Source organism: Zonotrichia leucophrys, chromosome 14, assembly GCF_028769735.1.
Source record: "Zonotrichia leucophrys gambelii isolate GWCS_2022_RI chromosome 14, RI_Zleu_2.0, whole genome shotgun sequence".
Classification (NCBI taxonomy): Eukaryota; Metazoa; Chordata; class Aves; order Passeriformes; family Passerellidae; genus Zonotrichia; species Zonotrichia leucophrys.
The window spans coordinates 13,760,569-13,781,815 of NC_088184.1; the positions used below are offsets into that span (position 1 = coordinate 13,760,569).

At 51.3% G+C, this 21,247-nt stretch overlaps 1 protein-coding gene across 9 annotated transcripts in view; it reads left to right on the forward strand.

Annotated features, from left to right (window-relative positions):
• MPRIP (myosin phosphatase Rho interacting protein) overlaps positions 1 to 21,247 on the forward strand; it is a 75,309-nt gene that overhangs the window by 40,543 nt on the left and 13,519 nt on the right. For 6 of the 9 annotated variants that reach the window (XM_064725714.1, XM_064725718.1, XM_064725716.1 and 3 more), the window contains 10 exons: positions 2,315 to 2,456; positions 2,935 to 3,051; positions 5,211 to 5,267; positions 6,433 to 6,501; positions 6,730 to 6,819; positions 7,245 to 7,354; positions 8,299 to 8,337; positions 11,591 to 12,176; positions 13,052 to 13,168; positions 16,107 to 19,961. In XM_064725714.1, coding sequence (XP_064581784.1) covers positions 2,315 to 2,456; positions 2,935 to 3,051; positions 5,211 to 5,267; positions 6,433 to 6,501; positions 6,730 to 6,819; positions 7,245 to 7,354; positions 8,299 to 8,337; positions 11,591 to 12,176; positions 13,052 to 13,168; positions 16,107 to 19,961 — 5,182 coding nt within the window. The remainder of the gene's footprint in view (positions 1 to 2,314; positions 2,457 to 2,934; positions 3,052 to 5,210; positions 5,268 to 6,432; positions 6,502 to 6,729; positions 6,820 to 7,244; positions 7,355 to 8,298; positions 8,338 to 11,590; positions 12,177 to 13,051; positions 13,169 to 16,106; positions 19,962 to 21,247) is intronic. The other 3 variants (XM_064725720.1, XM_064725721.1, XM_064725713.1) reach the window with 2 other exon arrangements.

Sequence of the window (21,247 nt, forward strand, 5' to 3'; positions counted from 1 at the left end):
AGCTTCTCCATACCTGTCCCAGCCTTGTTTTGTCCACCCAGAGCTGCTGTGCAGGAGGGAGCAGCTCAATCCAACACGTGGGGAGAGGAGGAGAACCCTTCCTTCCCCATCCCTCCAGGATCTCTGGCAGTAACCTCTCTGAAATGTTGATCTAATGGGAAAAAAAACAAACAAAATCTTTCCTGTAATCTGGATGATATTAACCCTTGGGGCTGTGATTTGTTGCAGTGATTTATTTTTCTCCTCCTTTTTTTCAATGATGAATGACTGGAATGATTTTGATTTTGTTTTGTATGTAGATGCAGATATATATAATTTCCTCTTCTGTTCATTCATTTTCCAGCCTTGTTTTCTTCCAGGTCTTGTTGCTCTCCACCTTCTCCTGCTGTGTTGCTGTGTGACGTGTCCACCTTTACTTCGCCTGCTTCGCTACCATCTCATCTCAATCTCAAGCCGTAGAACAACCTGGTGGTGCAGCCCCTTTCATGAGAAATCAACCTGCTTTTGATTTTGTTTTTATGGTTTTTTTTTTTGGTTGGGTTTTTGTTCTTTTTTTTTTTTTTTTTCCTCTTGATTTGTTTTTCTTCAGACCTTCACCTAATAGGGCACAGACAATGTTAATTCATGGACTTTTTCCTCCCTTCCGAACTGAGACTCAGAGAAGGCTGGGCCAGTATAAAAAGGGTTAAGAGAATGTGACTCCAAAACAGTTCCCTGTGTGTCAGTGAACACAGAACATGGATTTATGCTCCACAGCCTGGCCTGTGTCAGGCTTCTCATGAGCAGAGCATCCCAGGGAAATCGGGAGCTCTGCACGAGCCTGGGATTGCAAACTGGGAGGCATCAGGGGATGAACAGATGTCCCCTAAAAGCATCAAAGATCTTTAAATTTACAAAGCAATGTCTTCCCCAGCAATTTTGTCCCTTCCTCTTTGGTTGTGTCCTGGCAGCCTGGCTCTGAGCAGCAGTGGGAGCCCCAGCCCCCCAGGAGATGGGATGTGCTCAGACTGGTTGTCTCATTTACAGAATTTGGTGCAAATATTGGTTGAAAACTGAACATCTCATGGTATTTGAACCCTTAACCTGCTGTTCCTCTTTGTGGAAAGTGTTAAAAATGTTTTTGTTTTGGATAACCTGTTATCCCTCATGTGGTTGCCATTGTGATTTTCATGCACATCAGAGGCTCACACAGAGCAAGCAGCCCCAAGTTTAGATGTGGCACATGTGGGTCCAAATTTTGTTTTAAGAAACCACCTGGACAGAGCTTTTTGGGCAGGTTTAAAATGGAACTTTAAGCCTCACAGCTTGGAGCACAGCTGCCATGTGCTGGTGGTGGGTTATTGCTTTATATTCCCAGTTTGTGATTGAAGACCTGAGGCTGATACTTTCCTGCAAACTTAGACACGAGCAGGTTCTTTGGAAATTCCTCTCCTGTGGGTCAGCAAGCAGTTCTCATGCTGAAACAGCACTTCTGATTCTACCTGTTTGCTTATCTTTAAGAGAATCCCATTTGGGTTTGATCCAGGGTTGGCTCCTGCTCCATCTAAATTTCTTCATAGTTCTCCATCCTCAGAGACACAAGTGCCACGGTGCCATGGGCCACCAAGGCAATGTCTGAGAGCCCAGGTCATGCCCCCTGGTGTCCATCCAGACTGGATTTTCAGCCCAGTTAAGAGGAGGGAAAGGCCCCAGGTTCTGCAGGGAGTGCCCTTCCATGGTACAGGGTGCTCCTCATCTCCTCAGGCCCTTTCAGCTGGTGCATCCTGTGAGCCAGAACCGTGGACACCCCTTGCTCACTGCAATCCTGTGGTTGTTCCCCACGTGGGGCTCAGTTTTCAGAGGGTTCCTGTTGCAGTGAACACACTGGGAGACCCAGAGCCACCCATTACCCCTGCACCAAAGCTTGGTCTGATGTGTCAGTGTTCTGGGGAGCAATTGAGAGCCCCAGTGCTAGAGGGTAGAGGCAACATTTAAGCCAAAGCTGCTCCATAATCCCTACTTCCCAAGGAGCTGTAAAAGTCACAAATAAAAATTGTGTGAGAGGTTTCTAGTTGCTGAAGGAGCTGCTAGGTGCAGAGCTGAATAATGTGAGGTTTTCCCCCACTTTGTGGGTAAAATGATGTCAGTTCAGGGTTTTTACCCTGGATTTGGCCATGTCAGAGCTCACAGAGAAACAGGGACCAAAAGCCGGGTGTGCATGAACTCTGGGTCAAGCAATTCTGCCACCTTTAACTTGTGGGGTTATACAGCTCCACCCAGTTGCTGCTCTTGTGTTTAAAGCATGTCTGGTTTCCCTTTTGTCCCTGTTTTGCAGGAGATCCCAGGTGATTGAGAAATTCGAGGCACTGGATATTGAGAATGCAGAGCACATGGAGACGAGCGCGCCGGGAGGCGCCGCCCTGTCCAGCGAGACGCGGCAGGGCAGGAGTGAGAAGAGGGTTTTCCCAAGGAAACGGGTAAGATCCTCAGCCAGGCAATCCTGAAACATGAAACCTGGAGTCCTGCAGCCAGGATAGAGGGTTTAGCTGCAGGGTTTGTCCCTGGATGTGGATTTGGAGTCCTGCAGAACTGCTGTGTGTGCTCAGTGTGGGTGAATTTTCCTGCTCTGCTCCCTTGGCCCAGGGAGATTGGAGTGGAAAATCAGGCTGTCTCTTCTTTCTTCTTAATACAAAGGGAAACTTCAGATCTAGCATGGCAGGATACATCAGGATAGGGTGAAGTAACAAAAGAAACATGTTTGAGAGTCCCAGATTTGCTTGGGTATAATGGGAACAAATTAATGCCTGAAAGGACAAAAAATGTATTGCTAAGGAAATGACACTTGTTCTGAGCCTGAGATGCCCCTTAAATAAAGCAGATTTTTATGCCATGAGCCAAGAGAGCAGGACTCTGTCCTAGTTCCTGCACTGATCTGGGCTAATGCTGTTCACACAGGACTTCACTTGTGAGGGAGCAGCCGTGGGCTCCATCCTGGACGTGTCTGCGTCACCTCTGTCCCCACACCGCAGGGCAAAGTCACTGGACAGAAGGTCCACGGAGTCCTCAATGACGGTGAGCCACCAGGGGGGTGTCCCCTGCCTTGGGGAAGGACGTGAGAGGCCCTTCCCAGCAGGTGCCACAAAAACTGGACTGTTGCTGCTTTCCTCACATGGGATATGGGATACACTCAGACTTGGAGCAGGTTCAGGGACCTGAATCAGGGGTTACCAATGCAGAAAGCCTCAGGGGCCTAGCTGGAAAAGGGCCACACTTTTTGCCTGTTGCAGAAATTAAAACTCAGAGTCTTGTGAGGAGCACTTTTCCTTAAAGTACAGCAGCAGCTTGGGAAGCAGACCCTGCTCTGGATATTTTCCCCTTGAATGCCCCATTTCCTCCATGCTTTGTGTGATGTGTCAGGCACTCATGCTGTAGGTAACCCTGGAATTGCTGGGGTCACCTCACCTGGCCACAGCCCCTCTTTGCCCCATGGTGTCCCCCAGCAGAGGCTGCAGCAGGGCATTTCCAGCTCAGCAGAGACTCAGTCCAGTTTCTGGACTTGGACCAGCTGCTGTGTCATGACTGTGGTATTTTCATAGGACCACAGAATCCCAGAATGGTTTGGGATGGAAGGGACCTTAAAGATCATCTTGTTCCAACTCCCCTGCCAGAGGCAGGGACACAGACCAGGCTGAGCAAACACATGTCCCAGTTTTCTAATGCCATTTCCTTGATGTTTATGCAGTTGGAAGTGGGTGTGAGTGGGATGAAGGCTGCAAGGAAGGGCTGAACCTTCCCTCCTGAGCTTTCCTCCCTTTGCATATTTCAAATGCTCACCAGACCTGGAGGCAAACAGTACAGAATAAACACAAAGTACTCTCCTCTCCCTCACCACCCTTCTGTAGGGACAAAATAAATACACTTGCTAATCTCTCAAATAGATTACAGAGCTACTGTAAATACAAGTTGCATTTTTTGTGGATGGACAGCTTCTGTTCAAGGACTTATCAGAAAAATGCAGTAGCTTGGTGTTTCTGGAGCTTTTCCTGTATACTTGTACAGCCACAAGAGTGATTTTTAAATTCTTGGTGGGAATAAAAAATGCAAGAAGTGCATATGAAGTGGCAATGCACATTATCTAGTAAAGGGAAGAAAGTCATGCAGGTTTAGATTAGATATTAGGAAGGAATTCTTCCCTGTGAGGGTGGTGAAGCACTGGCACAGGTTGCCCAGAGATGCTGTGGCTTCCCCATCTCTGGAGGTGTTCAAGGCCAGGTTGGATGGGGTTTGGAGCAGTCTGGGATAGTGGAAGGTGTCTCTGTCCATGGCAGGGGGTTGGAACAGGATGATTTTACCGTTCCTTCCAACCCAAAACATTCTATAATTCAATATTTTACTTTCCCCTGTGTTTTTGGGGAGCAGGACTGGGTTCCCACCACCACAGGATCACTCAGATATGGGATGTGCTGCCCCATAGGTTTGATTGAATAAGCTCCCAGACCCAATTTCCACTGCTGCCCTTGCTGTAGCCCATTTCAGAGCTGCAGCTGGGTTTCACACACTGCTGTGTTTTCCTCCTGCACTCTGCAGCACGTGGAGCAGCTGGAGGAGCTCAGCCTCGGGGGAGTGAAAGCATTTCCACCACATCCTTCCCTGCACACAGCAGGGCTGGGAGGAGGGGCTGGCAGCACTTATCCCACGCTGTCCTGCTTGCTTTCTACAGGAATTCAACATCCCCATGCACCCACATAGGAGGGAAAAGCAGGTGTCATTAGGTGGTGCAGGGCTCAGATTCCCTGTATTTCCAGCCTTGGGAACTCAGCCTGTTTTGAACCCTGCAGCCTTGCATCAATAGCACATCGTTTTTCTTTCGTAATATATAATAGAGGGTGAAACTGCCTGAAGTCTTGCTAATTCCTTGTTTATCCTTTCTCTGCAATGCTGGTGTAGCAGTAGGAAATTGCAGGAGAAATAATAGGAAGGGAACAGTCTGAATAAACTGAGCGGAGGTCTCCATTCCTCCTGGGAGCAAACATTTAGCCACCATGCAGTGTAATGATTCAGCTTGGGGTAGATGACCTTTAAAAGGCCCTTCCAACCCAAACTATTCTATGATTCTATGAATTTAACTGGTTTTGGTCTCTTTCATTGCTCTGCTGAGTTTTATCAACTGCTGTTGCCTTCTGGGCACAGACACTTCTTCCCTCTCCTGATCCCTCTCTCCTTTCTTCCAGCCCGACCTGCTGAACTTCAAGAAGGGCTGGTTGACAAAGCAGTATGAGGATGGGCAGGTGAGTCAGGAGAAAGCTCTGCCCTTCATGTCAGTGTTTGGTGCTGTGGTCAGTCCTGTTTCTGGCAGCTCACTTTAACATCCTGTGTTGGCACCACATGGAGCAGCTCTCAGTGCTGATGGAGCCCCAGTGTCCTGGGTAGATCAATATTGGGCTTCTCTCAAAGTGGGAATTGCTGTTGCTCTGTCCTGGGGAGGTTTCAGAGGTGGATATCACATTGTGGGTTTCTAGGGAGCCAGGGCAGCTTGGATGGCAGCACTGGTTTCATGTTCCTGTTCCCTATTTATTACTCTCGTCTCCTGTGCAACCCAGCGACCTCTTTGGTGTCAGAAGTGAGGCTCAGGTAAAGTCTCCTGAGTGCCAGGGAAATGGCAATAAGTAAATAAATAAATAAATGGCTCTGAGGGAAGCAGCTGGTGCCACTTTCCTGCTGCCAATTCCCAGAAGGATGCAGGGTGTTCTGCTCTACTGGAGCCTTAGGGGTGGGCACTGATGCCAATGCAGCGTGGATAGCCCTGGCTGTTTGCAAACCACCCCTTCCCTGCATTTCCTTCCCTCCTACTCAGCTCTCAGGGAAAATAAAGGCAGTTTGCCTGTGGCTGTGGCTGGCCCAGGCTCTGCTGTGGGTACCCCTGGGTCCAAGGACACATCCATAGACAGCCAAAGGGGAATTGGCAGCTGGAGCAAGTCCTTTATTGACTGAGAGATGCCAGGGTGAGCCTGTGCTGGAAGCATTCAGGAGGCAGATTTGTGTAGAAGGAAGTCTAGGAATAGACTTCCAACTCATTTTCTAGGTACTGTAGATAAAATATGAATGTCTTACTACTTTTTTTGTGCTAAAAAGGCTTTAAGTGCAGTCCCTAAAAGCCTCATCTTGCAGTGGAGCTAATGGGGAGGCTGTGACTGCCCTGTGGCTCTCATGGTGTCACTGTCACATGCAGCGTCTGGTACTGTGCAGGGTGACAGCAAACCATCACTGTCCCTTGCACTGCTGCCTGTTTGGGTCTCCCCTTTCCCATGGAGTGGCCTTGATGAAGCCATGTGTGGAGCTGGGAGGGACCGAGCTGCCTCCTGCAGGGCAATTCTGATGGTCGACCTGTGACAAGCAGCCATGAATATGGGAAAGGAGCAGGATTGTAACTGCTCCATCTTTGTTTTTTCCTAGTGGAAGAAGCACTGGTTTGTGCTGACTGACCAGAGCCTGAGATACTACCGGGATTCAGTGGCAGAGGAGGTGAGTGTCTTCTGTCAGTGTTCAGCCCATTACAGGGCAGCTCCTGGTGCTCCCAAATGGATCCTGGGCAGGTCACTGCCTCCCTCAGTGCCCCCATTCCCAGATGTCAAAGTCCTGGAGCCCCTTCAGGGCTTTGTGCTTCTCAGGGGCCTGCTGTGCCTTCCTGCAAGCCCACCATGCTTTGGGGCTGCAAAGCTTGGTTGCTTATTTTACCTCTTCCCTCTGCAGGCAGCTGACCTGGATGGAGAAATCGATTTATCCACGTGCTATGATGTCACTGAGTACCCAGTTCAGCGGAACTACGGCTTCCAGATCCATGTAAGGAAAATGTGGGGAGCAGGAAGAATCCAGCTGCAGGACAGCTGATGGGGATACTTGTCCATGACAAGGGGAACATCTCCCCAAACACCCAGGAGAGGCCACTCAGCATCCCCCCACAGTGCTCCAGAGAACTGTGGCCTTGGGTTTGAGAGCCAGTTTTTTGACTGTCAGAAAAGGAAGGGGGAAAGTGAAGATTTTATCACAGCCTTAGGGTCTCACCTGTGGCAGAATCATCCTGATTGCTGGGAAATGCCAATTCCCACTGGGACTGTGCTGGGGGACAGAGGGGCTGGGTTTGACCTCTGTGCAAGTAGTGCCCTAGCACTGAGGGCTTGGGGATGGGTGCAGGGTGGTCCTGGGGAGTTGGGAAGCTGCTGGTGGGTGCAATCACCTGCTCTGAGCTGTTTTTTCTCTCTCTGTAGACAAAGGAAGGGGAGTTCACCCTCTCTGCCATGACGTCGGGCATCCGCCGCAACTGGATCCAGACCATCATGAAACACGTTCGCCCCACCACTGCTCCTGATGTGACAAGGTAAGGGGGGGCTGTAGCAGCCCCTGCAGCTCTGTGGTTTGCTGTGCAGGAGTAACTCATCCCTCATCCCTTTTCTTTCCTCTCTCTGAGCCTGTCTGTTCCTGGAAGCTGCAGCTTTTTCTCACTTCTCTCTGAGCTTAATTTGGATACGCGTTGTGGGGACGCTGATATGCCGAGTTATTCTTACACGTGCAGATTTCAAAGAGGGTTGAAAATGTGGTTTTAATTTGTGCATAGGAATATGAAACACTGTTCCTATATCAAGGCTCCTCTGGATTCCCACCAGGTATTGTGAAACCACTTGGATTCAGTTGTGCTGGGTTCACCCTTTCCTCTGGCTACTGTTCAGCACGAGCTGCCCAGCCCCTCTATGGGTCACAGCAGCAGGAGCTCAGGGTTCAGTTTAGAAACCGTTTGGCTCTGATCTATTTTAAACTCCAGCCAGGAAATCATCCTCCCTCCTCTTCTGATCTTGCTGAGAGCTGCTGCAGCTCGTCCCCCTTACGCTGTAGTAATGCTGGTGTCTCCTCCTGCGTCAGTGCCAGAGGAAGGGGACCTCCTGCGTCACAGAGTACCTTCTGTGGGCGCTTCTGGCTGTGTGTACTGGGTGTTTGGCCTCCTCACAGCTGTCTGTGCTGGCCACACTCACACAGGCCACTTCTTACAGGCTGTGTGGACACAGCTACACCACTAACTCCATCTCCTGTCCTTACTGTAGCTGCAGCCAGCAGGTTCTTGTCAGGTTTGTTCCTGTGTTGGTGGAATGGCTCTTCTCACCCAGTGCTGTTGACCTGGAGATGCTCCAGCTTCTCCTTCCCCATCCTGCTTCGCCCTCAGCCATTGTTTTCCCAGCCGTGCCTGAGCTCTGATGGATATCACAGGGGTCTCATGGAAGCTGCCTCTCTCCTCACTCCTGTGTATGTTTGATTTCCATGCAATCCCAGGAAAAACTTCTCTTTGAAACTATCCGTGCTGAAGCCCAGGTTGGAAAACTGTGTTCTCTCCTGTATTAACGTTCTGTGGTTTGTATATCTCGTGATTCACTGCATGCTCCTCCTTTTCTGCACCTCGGATGGGAAGTCCTGCAGTTTCCATTTATTTTTCTTTCTTTTCTTCCCCCCCTTCCTTTTTTTTTTTTTTTTCCTTTAAATAAAAACCAGAGAGAAGGGAAGAAGCAACCTGGTCTTGACCCTTGATTTCCCCACACTGGTATCTTCCGATGTGACTAGATACGAAGATGAAGACCAAGGAAATTTGAGGGGACCTCTCTGCCTTTAAAGAGCCAGATGTATTTATGGTTGCTCACAGGTTACTGCAGCACGATAGCCCTGTGCTCACTGTCTGCACCTGCTCCAAGCCCACACAGAGTGGTTTCACTTGGCTTTCCCTCTGAGAGGGTCCAGGCGCAGGTCCCTGTTGGGTAGTAACTTGTTACACTGCACAAACAGACTGTGAACCAGTCCTGAGCTGGGAAAAGGGAATGATGTGTGTGTGTGCTTCTGTGGTTTCCCACCCAGCTGGTGCCGTGGGTTAGTCACGTTGCTGGAGTCCTGCTCTGTGTGTGCAGCAGGGCTGTGTTCACTGGTGCCTGCCTGGCAGCCCTTTGCAGCAGTGTGGGGTATCCCAGCCCATCCCACCTGGCTTTGGGATGCCATTGCATTCTCACCAGGGAAGCAGAGGGTGAAGGGGGCTGCTGGAAGGACAAACTGCCCAAGGCTCAGCATGGAGGGATGCTGGGTGTTGTGCTCGATGTGTCAGGAGGGCAGCAGTGCTCATCCATCCCTGAGGATGGTCCCACACACTCCTGCAGCCCTCAGATATGTCTCATTAACCTGCTGCCGTGGCTCCACCCAGCCAAACACTCCTTGTCTTGGTTTCTTGAGCCCTAATGATGGTTTACAGTGCTGCATGTGTCAGCACCCGGCGTGGGCAGCAGATGCTGCACTGCTCCCTGCCCTCAGCAGTGCCCTGCAATCTGCAGAGGCACTAATTGCAGTTTGCTAATGATGATGGGGCAAATAGAAGATACCCCCATGAACAAAAGTGGCTGCTTCAGAACTGGATCCATGTTGAGCTCACAGCCCTTGTGAGGCTGGGTTCCCCAGTGCTCCCCAGTTCCCTGCAACCTCTGTGCTCTTCTTGCCACAGCGTGCTCAGCTTGCAGCTTGCACCACTCCCACCCCTATTAAAAAAAGCCTTTGTATTTTAACCTATGAATACCATTGGGAGGCAAAGATCACCCCCTTCCTGTGTGATATGAATTAATTTCTCTGTGGTGGAGGAGATGTGAAATGGTTGAGCAGAATTAATAGCCGTGGGGCACTTGCAGGAGATGAAATGAGAAACTTTGGGTCAACCTTCTGAGTGTCTTCACCTCATTCCCAGCAGCAATCCCTCTGCTCCCTGACCCACATCCCGTGCCCTTTGGAAAGCAGCAGAGGAGAAATGAGCTCGTGAGAGATGTCACCTCTAGAAATGCCAAGGTTCTTCCATGTGGGATTTAGAGCAGCAAAATATCTGTGTCCCAACACCATATGGCAGGCCCCAGGACCCCCATTTCTTTACTAACACTCTTCTCCATTTTAAGACTCATTCTCATCCCTGCTTTAAAATGCAGCTGTAATCACTAACTGATTCCAGATTGAGAGGCTGGCTTTGGAGTTGTGCAGTATCATGGGTGAGGAGCAGTGACATTTCATCATTGTGCCTTCTGGGTTTATTTTATTAGCTGCAAGTGACAGCACAGAAGAAGGAATTATCTCTGAGCTGGTTTTAGCCTGTAACTGCCAGAGTCTCTCCAAACCCAGCTCTACTGAGCCTGTGGTTTGCTGCTGGATGACAGTGCATCGGAAGATACTAGCCCACACAGAGCCATGTCTTCTGCTCCATGCTTTGTTCTGGGCATATGCACATCCATGAGGTTCTTGGCTGGGGCTGGGGTGTGTTTCTGAGGTGAGAGAAGCTGTGATGCTGCTGCTGCTGCTGCTGCTGCTGCTGCTGCTCCTGATCACAGAAGTCCCCAGATCTGCTTCTGATCACAGAAGTGCATGTGGTCCCATGGGTCAGAGCCTGGAGTGAAGGGCCCAGTGAGCTGCTTTCCAGCTCTTGCACAAAGCTTGTTGAGTCCCTGCTGGAGGCTGAGGATGCTGTGGTTGTATTGGAAGGAGGGAGAGCCAGGAGTCAACCTGAGCAGCAGGACTGTGCCTTGGGAGGCAGCTTTTGGAGGTTTGGGCAGCAGAGAGAGTTCAGCAAGTGCCCACTACTCCCTTGAGGCAGGCTTCCTCCACAGACTTAGCATACTGCCGTTTTCTGGTTTAATTTTGATCTGCATGTTACAGGGCTGGCATGTCCATATTTAATAAGCTAATACTGCATTATGGATTATCTGTAGGTTAGAAATGGTATTGCCTTCCCCTATTAACTTCCCCTGCTTGATGAGTATGTCTCCCTCCTCAACCCACCACCCTCTAACTCAGCACTAAAAATCATTCCTTGCTTGAGAAATTGGCATTTTCAGTGATTTCTGTGATGTGTTGAGTAACGTGCTCTCCTTGCTGCACTCACCCCTGCCCATGTCCAGGGGCTGCCCAGTGCCAGGGGGCTGCCCATGCTGCCTGTGGGGCTGGGTGCCCTGGGGAGATCTGTGCCTTCAGTGCAGATAGTGGCACAGAGAAGTTATGGACCCATTGATACTTTTTGAAGCTGAAGGGGAACCTTAGCCTTGTTTCCCAAGACTCTCAGAGCTGCTCTGTGCTTCTCCGCCCCACAGCTCCGAAGCCAGCCTGGCTTTGGTGGGATTGGTGGCATCTTTCCACAAGCACGTGACTATGGGTTGTGCATGGAGCCCCACAGCCTGGGGGCTGGAGGAGCTGTTGGAACCTCTGACAGCACAGTTTGGGATCGCTGCCTCAGCCATGGGTTGCTGCTTGCTCATGTTCACTCCAGTGTGGCTGCCGAGGAGGAACAAGGTTGGGCTCAGCCTCTCTCCAGGTGCCAGGGTGTCCCAGGAGCAGCTGGGGCTGCTTGCACCAAGGCTTTGCACACCAGCACATCCTGGGCAAGGGCAGCAACAGCTCCTGTGCCCGAGGGGAGATGGAGGGGCAGGGGCACCCACATGGCATTGGCTTGGGCTTCCAGCAGCCCTTTCCCACCCGGCTCTTGGAGGCATGCATGGCAGCGCCTGGCTGTCCCCAGCACCCACTGACACTTTCCTTCACCCTCTCTCTGTCCTCACAGCTCGCTGCCGGAAGAGAAAAGCAAAACAGGCTCTTCCTTCGAGAGCGGCCCAAAGCCGAGCGAGAAGCCGGATGCGGAACAAGCCGAGCTGGACACGGAGCAGAAGCGGAGCCGCGCCCGGGAGCGCCGACGAGAAGGACGCTCCAAGACCTTTGACTGGGCTGAATTCCGCCCCATCCAGCAGGCCCTGGTGCAGGAGCGTGCCAACGCTGCAGACTCCTCCAGCAGCGGCTCGGCCGCCTTCCCCAGGGACGCCGGAGCTGCCGACGCCGACCCCGGGGAGCTGGAGCGGGAGCGGGCCCGGCGGCGCGAGGAGCGGCGCAAGCGCTTCGAGATGATCGATACCGTGGACGGGGCAGGGCCAGAAGAGGCGCTGAGGATGGAGGTGGACAGGATCCTGCCTGTCCCTGGAGACATCAAACCGCAGAACGTCCACGTGGAGATCGAGCAGCGCTGGCACCAGGTGGAGACCACCCCGCTGCGGGAGGAGAAGCAGATCCCCATCACGCCCCTGCACCTCGCCCACGCCGAGGACCGGGAAGAGGGGCTGACCAAGCAGCACCTGACCACGCTGCTGGAGAAGGAGGTAAAGGGGTGTGTAGGGTGCAGGCTGCCTGCCAGGATGGCCTTCAGGCCACTGGGGTGACTGTAGGGAGCGTGATATAGGCTTAAAAATAGCTGTAAATATTCTTCCTTCATAACAGCAACTAGTAGGGGTGCTATAGGTTCCTTAGGGAGCTGGCAGGGAGCAGATCCTGAATCCATTCCAGCCCTGCCAGCAGCTTTCAAGTTTCCCACAGTTGCAGAAAGGGCTGTTCTTATGGCCTGGTAATTCCTTACCCCTCCCAGCCAACACAGCCTGATTTGTGGTGGTAGTAGCCAGCCTGTCTCTGACAAAATGGGTAGAAATTCAAGCTCCTAATCCTCTGTGCCTCTGCAGCTATAGAGACCAGTGTCTGCATTTATGAACTGCCATGAGCTGAGCACACAACACAAAAGTTCCCTTTTTGTGGACCCTACATCAAATAGTCTTAAGATTTTTGGAAAAGAATGGAGGAGACTCAGCTCGCTTGGAAGAGTTCTGTGCCTGGGATAACAAAGGTTGTTGTTAGCTGGGATTAAGGTGTATTAGTGGGAATGAAAGGGGTAACCTTTTCTTATGGAGTAACCAGGAATATCACCGAGCTGAACTGGGCTGGGATTTGCCAGGGTCGTGCCTGGCACAAGCTGGTGCCGTTCATCCTTTGCTGCAGTGAGCTTTACGAATTACACTGTTGCATAAATAAGTTCTTTCAGAGGGGAGGGATTTTCCTGGCAAAATGAAATCCAGGTCCCAGAGCAGAGCAGCGGTGCCATCAAAAGCTCCGTTAATTCTGCTCTGTGTCCCCTCCGAGCCACTTGTTCCTTATGGCTGATCCCCTGCCCACTCCCTGGACGCTGTCTCTGTTCATGTCCCTCCAGCTGGAGCAGAAGCAGAAGGAGGCCCTGGAGCTCCTGGAGCAGAACCGGCACCTGCAGGATCAGCTGAAAGTGGCTCTGGGCCGGGAGCAGAGCGCCCGGGAGGGCTACGTGTTGCAGGTAGGAGAGCAGGAGGAGATGGAGATCCAGATCCATCTTCCCTGTGCCCAAGGGATCCCTGGTGGGCTTCCATCCGCGGTGTTCATGGGGACATCCTGGGTGACCACCACTGAGCTCCCAGAGATTTGACCTTCTTGCAAATGTGGCTAATTCTGTAGCACTAGCAGAGTTATCTGCTTATGGAAACCTCTGATCTGGGATGGAGTAGAAGGTAGCATTACCTGTTAGCATTCCCAAGAGAAAACAAACCAGAGCCAGATGGATGGGACTTCAGCAAAGTCCACCTCTGATCCATCTCATATTGTGTTTGCCTTTGCAACAGCTGTTTCCCCCTTTCTGTGCCCCAGATTCTTCCCTCAGGCAGGAGGGTGCCCACAAGGCTTTCCAAGCATCCTGTAGCCCACCAGTTGTTCCTGGCTGGGGATTTTGTGTGCCCGTTACACAGGCAAACACAGGACACTCAGATGTATTTCCCGGACACATTCCCTGCAGCCAGAGTGGGATTTGCACTGGGATGACCTGTTATCTTGGATCACTTTGGTGGTTTCTGCTGTCACAAGATTCCTCAGCAAAGCCTTGAAATGAGTTTTGGAGGATCTGACAAAAGAAACAGGATGATCTTTGGGAAAACCTTTCCTCCCCTCGTCCAAACAAAAGTTTTTTCCAGCCCTTCCTCTGGGAACATCTATGCCCGGGGGGAGTTGTGGCACCTGCAGGGCAGCTTCTGGCTGCTCTCAGGGGTCCATAGTGTGTTCTGTGCAGGGGCAGCATTTTGACTTGCTCAAATTTACTTGACCAAACTGGCTGTGGATCAAAGTGGCCGCGCGCTGCCGCACACTGCGCTCCCGCGGCAGCAAAACCCAGTGTCGATGCCAAACCTTGCATCCTTATTTCTCACAGGAAAATTTTCCCTGAAGAAGTTGCACAGGCAGTGGAGCCAGCCCAGGGAGGGGGACATCTTGCCTTCCTTGCCCATGATCTCCCAGGAGGAGTAATTAATTCATTTCTGGAGTCTCCGAGCTGACAGTGCCTGCTTGGAGGAGTTCCATTTTCACTTGGCAGAGCTGGAGGAGTAACTAAGTCCCACTTCCCTGGGGCAGAGGCGTCTGACCTCCCTTTGCCTGGAGCCTGGAAAAATCAGGGACTGGGGATAAAAGCTGGATTCTGAATCCACCATCAAACTGAAGTTGGCCACAGTGCCTTGATACAAGGAGGGGTGGTGAGGGGGACAGCCTGCAGAGAGGCTGAGCTGCAGAGAGAAGTGACCCAAACTTGGACCTGGAAGTTGGAGAGGGTTTTTGGAAAGGTTGGAGGTTTTTGCCTGCTCCAATCTAATTGTTCTGGGGATTTCCCTTGTGTTTCCTGGGAACCAGAGGGATTAAAGTCCTATTGTAGAAGGGAGTAACCCCACCAAACCCTGCTGGGGTGGAGAGTGGAGCCACTGAGGAAATTCTGCAGCCAAACATCACAGCATTTTTTTGGACAACCCCTCTGAATTTCATGCCCTCCCACCCCATCATGCCTGATTTTGGGGAGGTTCCTGCATTGTCTGTTAGGAGGGCTGATAGAGAAGCCTGACTGCTTCCAAGCCCATCCCTCCTGAGCTGCCTGGGAGGCACCAACCCCTCCTTGGCAGCCTGAGCAGCCCCACGGGACCCCCAGGCACTGCCTGTTCCGTGAGGCAGTGCTGAGCCGCCCCTCCCATGCATGTGCCATGCACCGAAGCCTCTCTGGCCTCGTGTAACCCCTCTCTTGCTCTGAGCTTCCTCGGGGTGGGGCACCCTAACCTTGATCCCTACTGGGACAAACACCAGGAGCTCCTGCTCCTGGAAAATGGGCTGGAGACATCCCCTGCTCCGGCCACTGTGGGTGGGAGGGGGCACGTACTAACCTGTCCCAGACGGATATTCTTGCATGTTTTTGGTATAAAGCATGAAATTTAACTTAACATAACTGAGTGTCACATCTGTGGGCTTTCCTTAATCAGCAACCAGAGTACAGCAAGGCAGGCCAAATTCCTAAGCTTAACGCTGTGCTTCTCTCACCTCTTCCTGTCTGTGTATTTTTCTTTTTTAAGATACATAATTTCTGTCGCCTTTTGCATGACGCTTTCTGTGAGTTTTCTCTTTGCATGCTCCATTGCTTTGGTTTGAATCTCACAAAGGTTGGTTTCTTTCATTTTTACATTCTCATCACACCTTTTCCTTCCCTCCATTTGTTGGGCTTTTCATTTTGTCCTTTGTTGGTTTATTTTATTTTGCAGGTAGAGAAATTAGATCCTCCCTAGCCCTAAGCTTTAGCTTAACAGCATCTCTCTAAAACCATGAGCAGCCACTCAGTCTTGTTTGGCAGGCACAGAAATGACATCTCCACCATGATGGCTGGCCCGTCGCCCCGTGTATGGGTGGGATGTGATGTCATTTGCTGTCACCTCACTTTCTGTTGTTGCTTTTGGTCGGTGGACTGTATTACCTGAACTGTGCACTTTTTGTTTCACAAACAAACAAGCAATCTTGCTAAAAAAAAGAAGTTCCTTTCTCCTCCATTTTGTTTCATCTCCTCCTCATCATCATCCTTGGCATTTTTCTTTTGTCTGTGTCTCTGTTTTGCTGCTGGTGTTTCTTTTTCATTGTTTTTTTATTCTGTTTGAGTTTGGGTTTATTTTTTTTTCCATTTAGCCTGTTACTGTACAGCTGTTTTGATGTTGTGGTCAGTGTTTTCTGTTACTGGAAAGCAGTTGTCGCTCATTAAAAAAAAAAAAAAAAAAGTTGATCAAACAAACCAAATTGTGCCAAGAACAAATCATCCCATTTGGAGCAGTGGGTAGCAGCCAAGTCGCTGTGAGGAACTTTTCCACGGCCTGCCTGGCCAGAGGTGTGACACTCAGAAGGGAGAGCCAAGAGTGTTACTAATCTAGTATTTAATCAATTTTTTTAAGACCGAGGTGGCCGCCTCGCCATCAGGTGCCTGGCAGAGGCTTCACAAAGTCAACCAAGACCTCCAAAGCGAGCTGGAAGCCCAATGCCAGCGTCAAGAGGTGATCAATCAGCAGATTCAGTCGCTGAAGCGCAGCTACGCCGAGGCCAAGGACGTGATCCGGCACCACGAGGCCGAGATTCAGAGCCTGCAGGCGAGGCTCAGTAACGCGGCGGCCGAGCTCGCCATCAAGGAGCAGACCCTGGCCAAGCTCAAGAGCGACCTGAGGAGCGAGAAGGAGAAGGCCAAGGAGCAGCTGGAGGAGTGGCAGCACGGCGAGGCCGCGCTCAGCTCCCAGCTGAAGGCCAGCGAGCAGAAGCTGAAGAGCGCGGAGGCGCTGCTGCTGGAGAAGACGCAGGAGCTGCGGGACCTGGAGATGCAGCAGGCTCTGCAGAGGGACCACCAGAAGGAAGTGCAGCGGCTCCAGGACAGGATCGCAGACCTCAGCGGGCAGCTGAACGCCAGCGAGCAGGCGCGGGTCCTCATGGAGGAGAAGCTGCAGAAGAACTACGAGGCTTTGCTGGAGAGCTGCGAGAGAGAGAGGCAGGTTTTGATACGGAGCCTGAAGGAGGTGGAGGACAAAGCTAATGAGTATGAGAATCAGCTGCAGAACAGTGAGCAGCAAATGGAGATTCTGCAGAAGGAGAAGCTGAGCGCCAAGTTCGAAGGCAGCGAGCTCGTCCACCAGCTGGAGGAGCAGCTGGCCATGAAGGAGGCCAGCATCCAAAAACTTGCCGAGCACATCAAGGAGCTCGAAAGGGAGAGAGATCAGATCAAGTGCCGGTTCCACGAGCTCATGAATCAGGTGGCCGAGTCGGATAACGAAGTTGCAAAGCTACAAGCAAAGTTGAAAATGGAAGAGACCAACTACCACAATCTGGAGCAGTCGTTCGAGGAGGTGTCGGATCAGTTCCGGGGGGTGCAGGAGGTGCTGAAAGAGAAAGAAGAAGAGCTGAGACATGTTAAGGAAATGCACTTGAGAATTGTGGAGAAGAAAGATCAAGATCTCAGTGAGGCTTTGGTTAAAGTGGTTGCTTTAGATAGCAGTTTAGAGGAGACTAAAGTAAAGCTAAAGGCCAAGGAGGAGGCTTTAAAGAAATTAGCTAGTGCGGGCACAGGTCCATGTGCTGAGGAGGCAGAAGACCTTGGCCCCAGTCTTGAGGTGGATGAAAGTCATCCATCCCAACTGGGGCAAACTCAGGATGTCCTCCCAGCTCTGACTTATGCACTGAAGGAGGAGGAGGATGAGGTTCTTGAGACCAGTCAGAGGCAAATGGAGGAATTTGGCTCCCCATCTAAAGTTGTAGAGCTCCAGGACCAAGAGTTGGTTCAGAAAGCTTTAGCAAAGCCTGATGTAGGAATCATGGGGGCCAAGAGGCAAAGGATCCGTTTTTCAAGCATCCAGTGTCAAAAGTACATCCATCCAGATGGATCAGAGAAAAACTGGACAAGCAGTACCTCTTCAGACACAAGCCAGGACAGATCTCTGTCTGAAGAAAGCATGTCCTCAGAGCCAGCTCTGGGTTACCCCTCATCAGGGACCAGTGATTCTGAGACTTATCTCTCCATCATCCATTCCCTGGAAACCAAGCTGTACATTACAGAGGAGAAGCTCAAAGATGTGACGATGAAGCTCGAAAGCCAGCACGGCCATAACCAGGAGACGCTCATCGCCCTGCACCATCAGTGGGCCAGCACGGAGTCCCAGCTGCGGGAACAGCTTCAGACCAGCTTGTCCCAAGTCAATGCTTTGATCTCACAGCTGGAGAGTGAGAGGCAGGAAAAGTTCAAGCTCATAGAAAGTCACGTCAGCGAGCTGGGAGGTTTCCAGATGAAAAACGATCAAGCGCTGACTTGCTTAGAGAAGTGCAGGGAGCAGCTAAGATCCTTGCCCAAATCAGACAAGGATAAAGAGGGTGATTTGTTCCTTGTTACTCTGTCTAGCATGGAAACAACTTTATCAAATGCAATCCAGGCCTTGAGCGGAGCGCCAGTCCCATCAGACTATCAGCAGAGTGAAAGCCTCACCACGGAGAGCCCCGCTCCAGAAGGAGGGGATTTGGGAGAAGAGGAGCACATCTCCAAGGAGCAGCAAGCAGATGTGTTTGACACCGGCCAGCTGAGGTGGCTTTCTGAGAGGGTGGCATTTGAGGCCTCTCTCATCAACCAAATAGCAGAGTCTTTGAAAAATGCAAGCTCTGAGATAGCCCAGCTTCTGAGAGAGATCCAGGGAACGGCTGAGGTGGTTTTGTTGGAGCCAGCAAGTGTTTCTCATACAGCCAATGATTTGGCCAGTGTCCTGTCTAAAAAGCTGCTGCTGGAAGGGGAGTTTTGGAGCCAGGTGGAGGAGCTGAGAGCACAGTTGAGCACTAGAGAAGGAGAAGCTGAGGGTAAAACAGAAACAAGTTTGGGCATTTCCCCATGTTTTCTCAGTGCTGTAGCAGATGCTACATTGATCAAGGCAGAACTTGGGTTTGTTGCAGAGAAAATGAGAGAATCTTTTCATCAGAGGTTAAAAGCAATTGAAGAAGAGCTCCATAATACCAAAACAGCTCTCCAGCAGCACAAATGCATGTTGGAGGAGATCATCAAAGCATACAGGACTCCTGAGTTTGATGGAGTTATGCACCAGATTTCTGAAGCACTTGAAATTCAAAAAGATGCTTCGGAAAGAACCCAGATCTCTTGGGATGGGAGCCGTGTCCAAATGGTGCCGTGCCAGGAATTAGCCAAGGTGGAGGAGACTGGCAGTGCCCCAGACCGTAGTAGTGAAGCTCTTGTTTCCATTCAGGAAGATCTTGCCCAGCAGCTAAAGGACAAATCCAGTGTTCTGAAGGAGATATCTGTTGCCTTACTCTCTCTGCCTCCCGAGGAGGCCATGAGAGACTGTCAGAAGCTCCTGAAGATGTCCCAGAGTCTTTCCTACCATTCGTGCATGGGAGACCTGGAGCGGTATTCGTCTCTGTTAGTCCACGATGCCATTGTTCAGGCTCAGGTTTGTTACGCCGCTTGCAAAGTCCGGCTGGAGCACGAGAGGGAGATGAAGTCCTACAAGGAGTCCCTGCAGAGCATGGATGCCCTGTGCCAGGAGCGCGTGAAGACGGTGTCTCTCCTGCGCGACGAGTACGAGGAGCTGCTCAGGAAGCAGCAGGGCGAGTACAGCGAGGTGATCGCCGTGCTGGAGAGGGAGAACGCTGACCTCAAGGCAAAGGTGTCCCAGCTGGACAGCCAGCGCAGGCTCCTGGAGGAGGAAGGGCACGAGCACAGCAAGAGCTTGAGCGAGCTGCAGGGGCGCTACGAGGAGGAGATCCGGAACGTCATCGAGCAGCTCAACAGGACCGAGGATGCCCTGAAGGCCGAGAGGGTGGAGGGGCTCAACCAGCTCGACGCCGTTGTCCGCGACAAGCAGAACATGGAGCAGTATCACCTGGAGCAGATGCAAACGCTGGAGGAGAAGTTCCAGGCCAAGATCAAGGAGCTGCAGGTCATCCACGGCGAGGAGCTGCAGGCGCTGCAGGAGCACTACAGCCAGAACCTGCAGCGCCTGCAAGAGACCCTCGATGAGTACCAGAGGCAGCACCCGGAGGCGTCCCCCGCGGTGGCCCCGGGCTCTGGGGACACCTGGGTGGCCAGAGAGGGGGGTGGCACCGGGCAGGACCCCGGCAGCGACCCCGACTCCATGCACGGCCTGAGGGAACGCATCCAGGAGCTGGAGGCCCAGATGAACGTCATGAGGGATGAGCTGGAGAACAAACATCTGGAGGGGAACGCTTCCACGTTGAGGGAAAAATACCAGAAAGACTTTGAAAACCTAAAGGTCTTGATATGTTTAACGCTTTCTGCCTTCTGCTGCTGAGCGTGTGGGAGGGCACGTGCAGTCCCAGGGTTTTCAGCCATCCCCTGAAACAGCCAGTGTGCTGAAACAAGCCCCAGGGTATTAGCCAGGCCTCTGTAAAGCATGGTGTTTCCTTCTTCTCCATGCTGGGGTATTCTAAATGCATTGCTCAGGGCTTGGGAAGGTGGATTTCTGGAGGTGATCTTTGTGTGGAAAGGGAGAGAGAGAGTTTCAAAGTAGCTCAATAACATCACACTCTCCTTCAACACGAAGAACTCGGTGTTTCTCCTACGTTTTGCTTGTGACTTCCTTTTAAAAGCATTCCTCAGCTCTGTCTTTCCCAGTCTGATCAAATCTCCAGTCTGTCTCTGCTGCCTTCAAAATTGCAGGATGAAATGGAAACTTGATGCTCTCAAAATGTATGTTCCTAGGGAAAGTAGCTGCAAACAGATGCCAAATTCTGTAGCAAAGCAGAGCTCCTCTGCAGGAGGCTGCGAGGACCATGCTGGTGTTGGACACAATAATTCTGTACACAACAAAGAGTGCACAGTTACAGAACACCCAGGTGAGGTGCAGAGAAACCCACTGGCAATGAAATGCCCCCATTCAAATTGCCCCAGCAGTCAGACTGGCTGTAAAACTGGTTTGAGATCATCCAGCATTTAAAAAAATTGGGTTTGGTGGTTTGCTTTTCCTGGGAGAGCATTCCCAGTTCAGAAGTGAGTTTAGGGCTGTAGAGGACTCTGGCAGCACCAGGAGAGGCTGCCTGGTTGAACAGGAAGCCAAAAGGGCACTGATGCAGAGGCTGAACCAGTGAGGCTCTCACAGACCAGTTGCTCTTAAGAATCAGCAAAAATGTGGGAGAGCTTGCTTCCAGCCACAAGATCCAGCACACATTTGAGCTGGGAGTGAAGTGTGGCTCAGCTTCAGCCAAAAGCTGGTTTTAGCCTGGGGAGAGCAGTAGTTTTGCTGAATCCCATTGGAATTAAGCAGTGGTGGTCAGAAAGCCAACCAAGCAATTGGAAACCTGCCCAAACTGGAGGCTTGAATGTGCTTAATTCTTCTCTTAAGAACCTGGAGAATGTAACATCAGTAGCACAAGCATAACTCCTCAAACTGGAGAAGAGAAGGCTCCAGGAACACTTTGGAGCCCTTACCAGTGCTTAGAGGGGCTCCAAGAGAGCTGGAAGGAACTTGTGACAAGGCATGAAGTGGCAAGACAGGGGGGAATGGATTTTAGATGAAGGAAAAGTAGATTTAGATTTAAT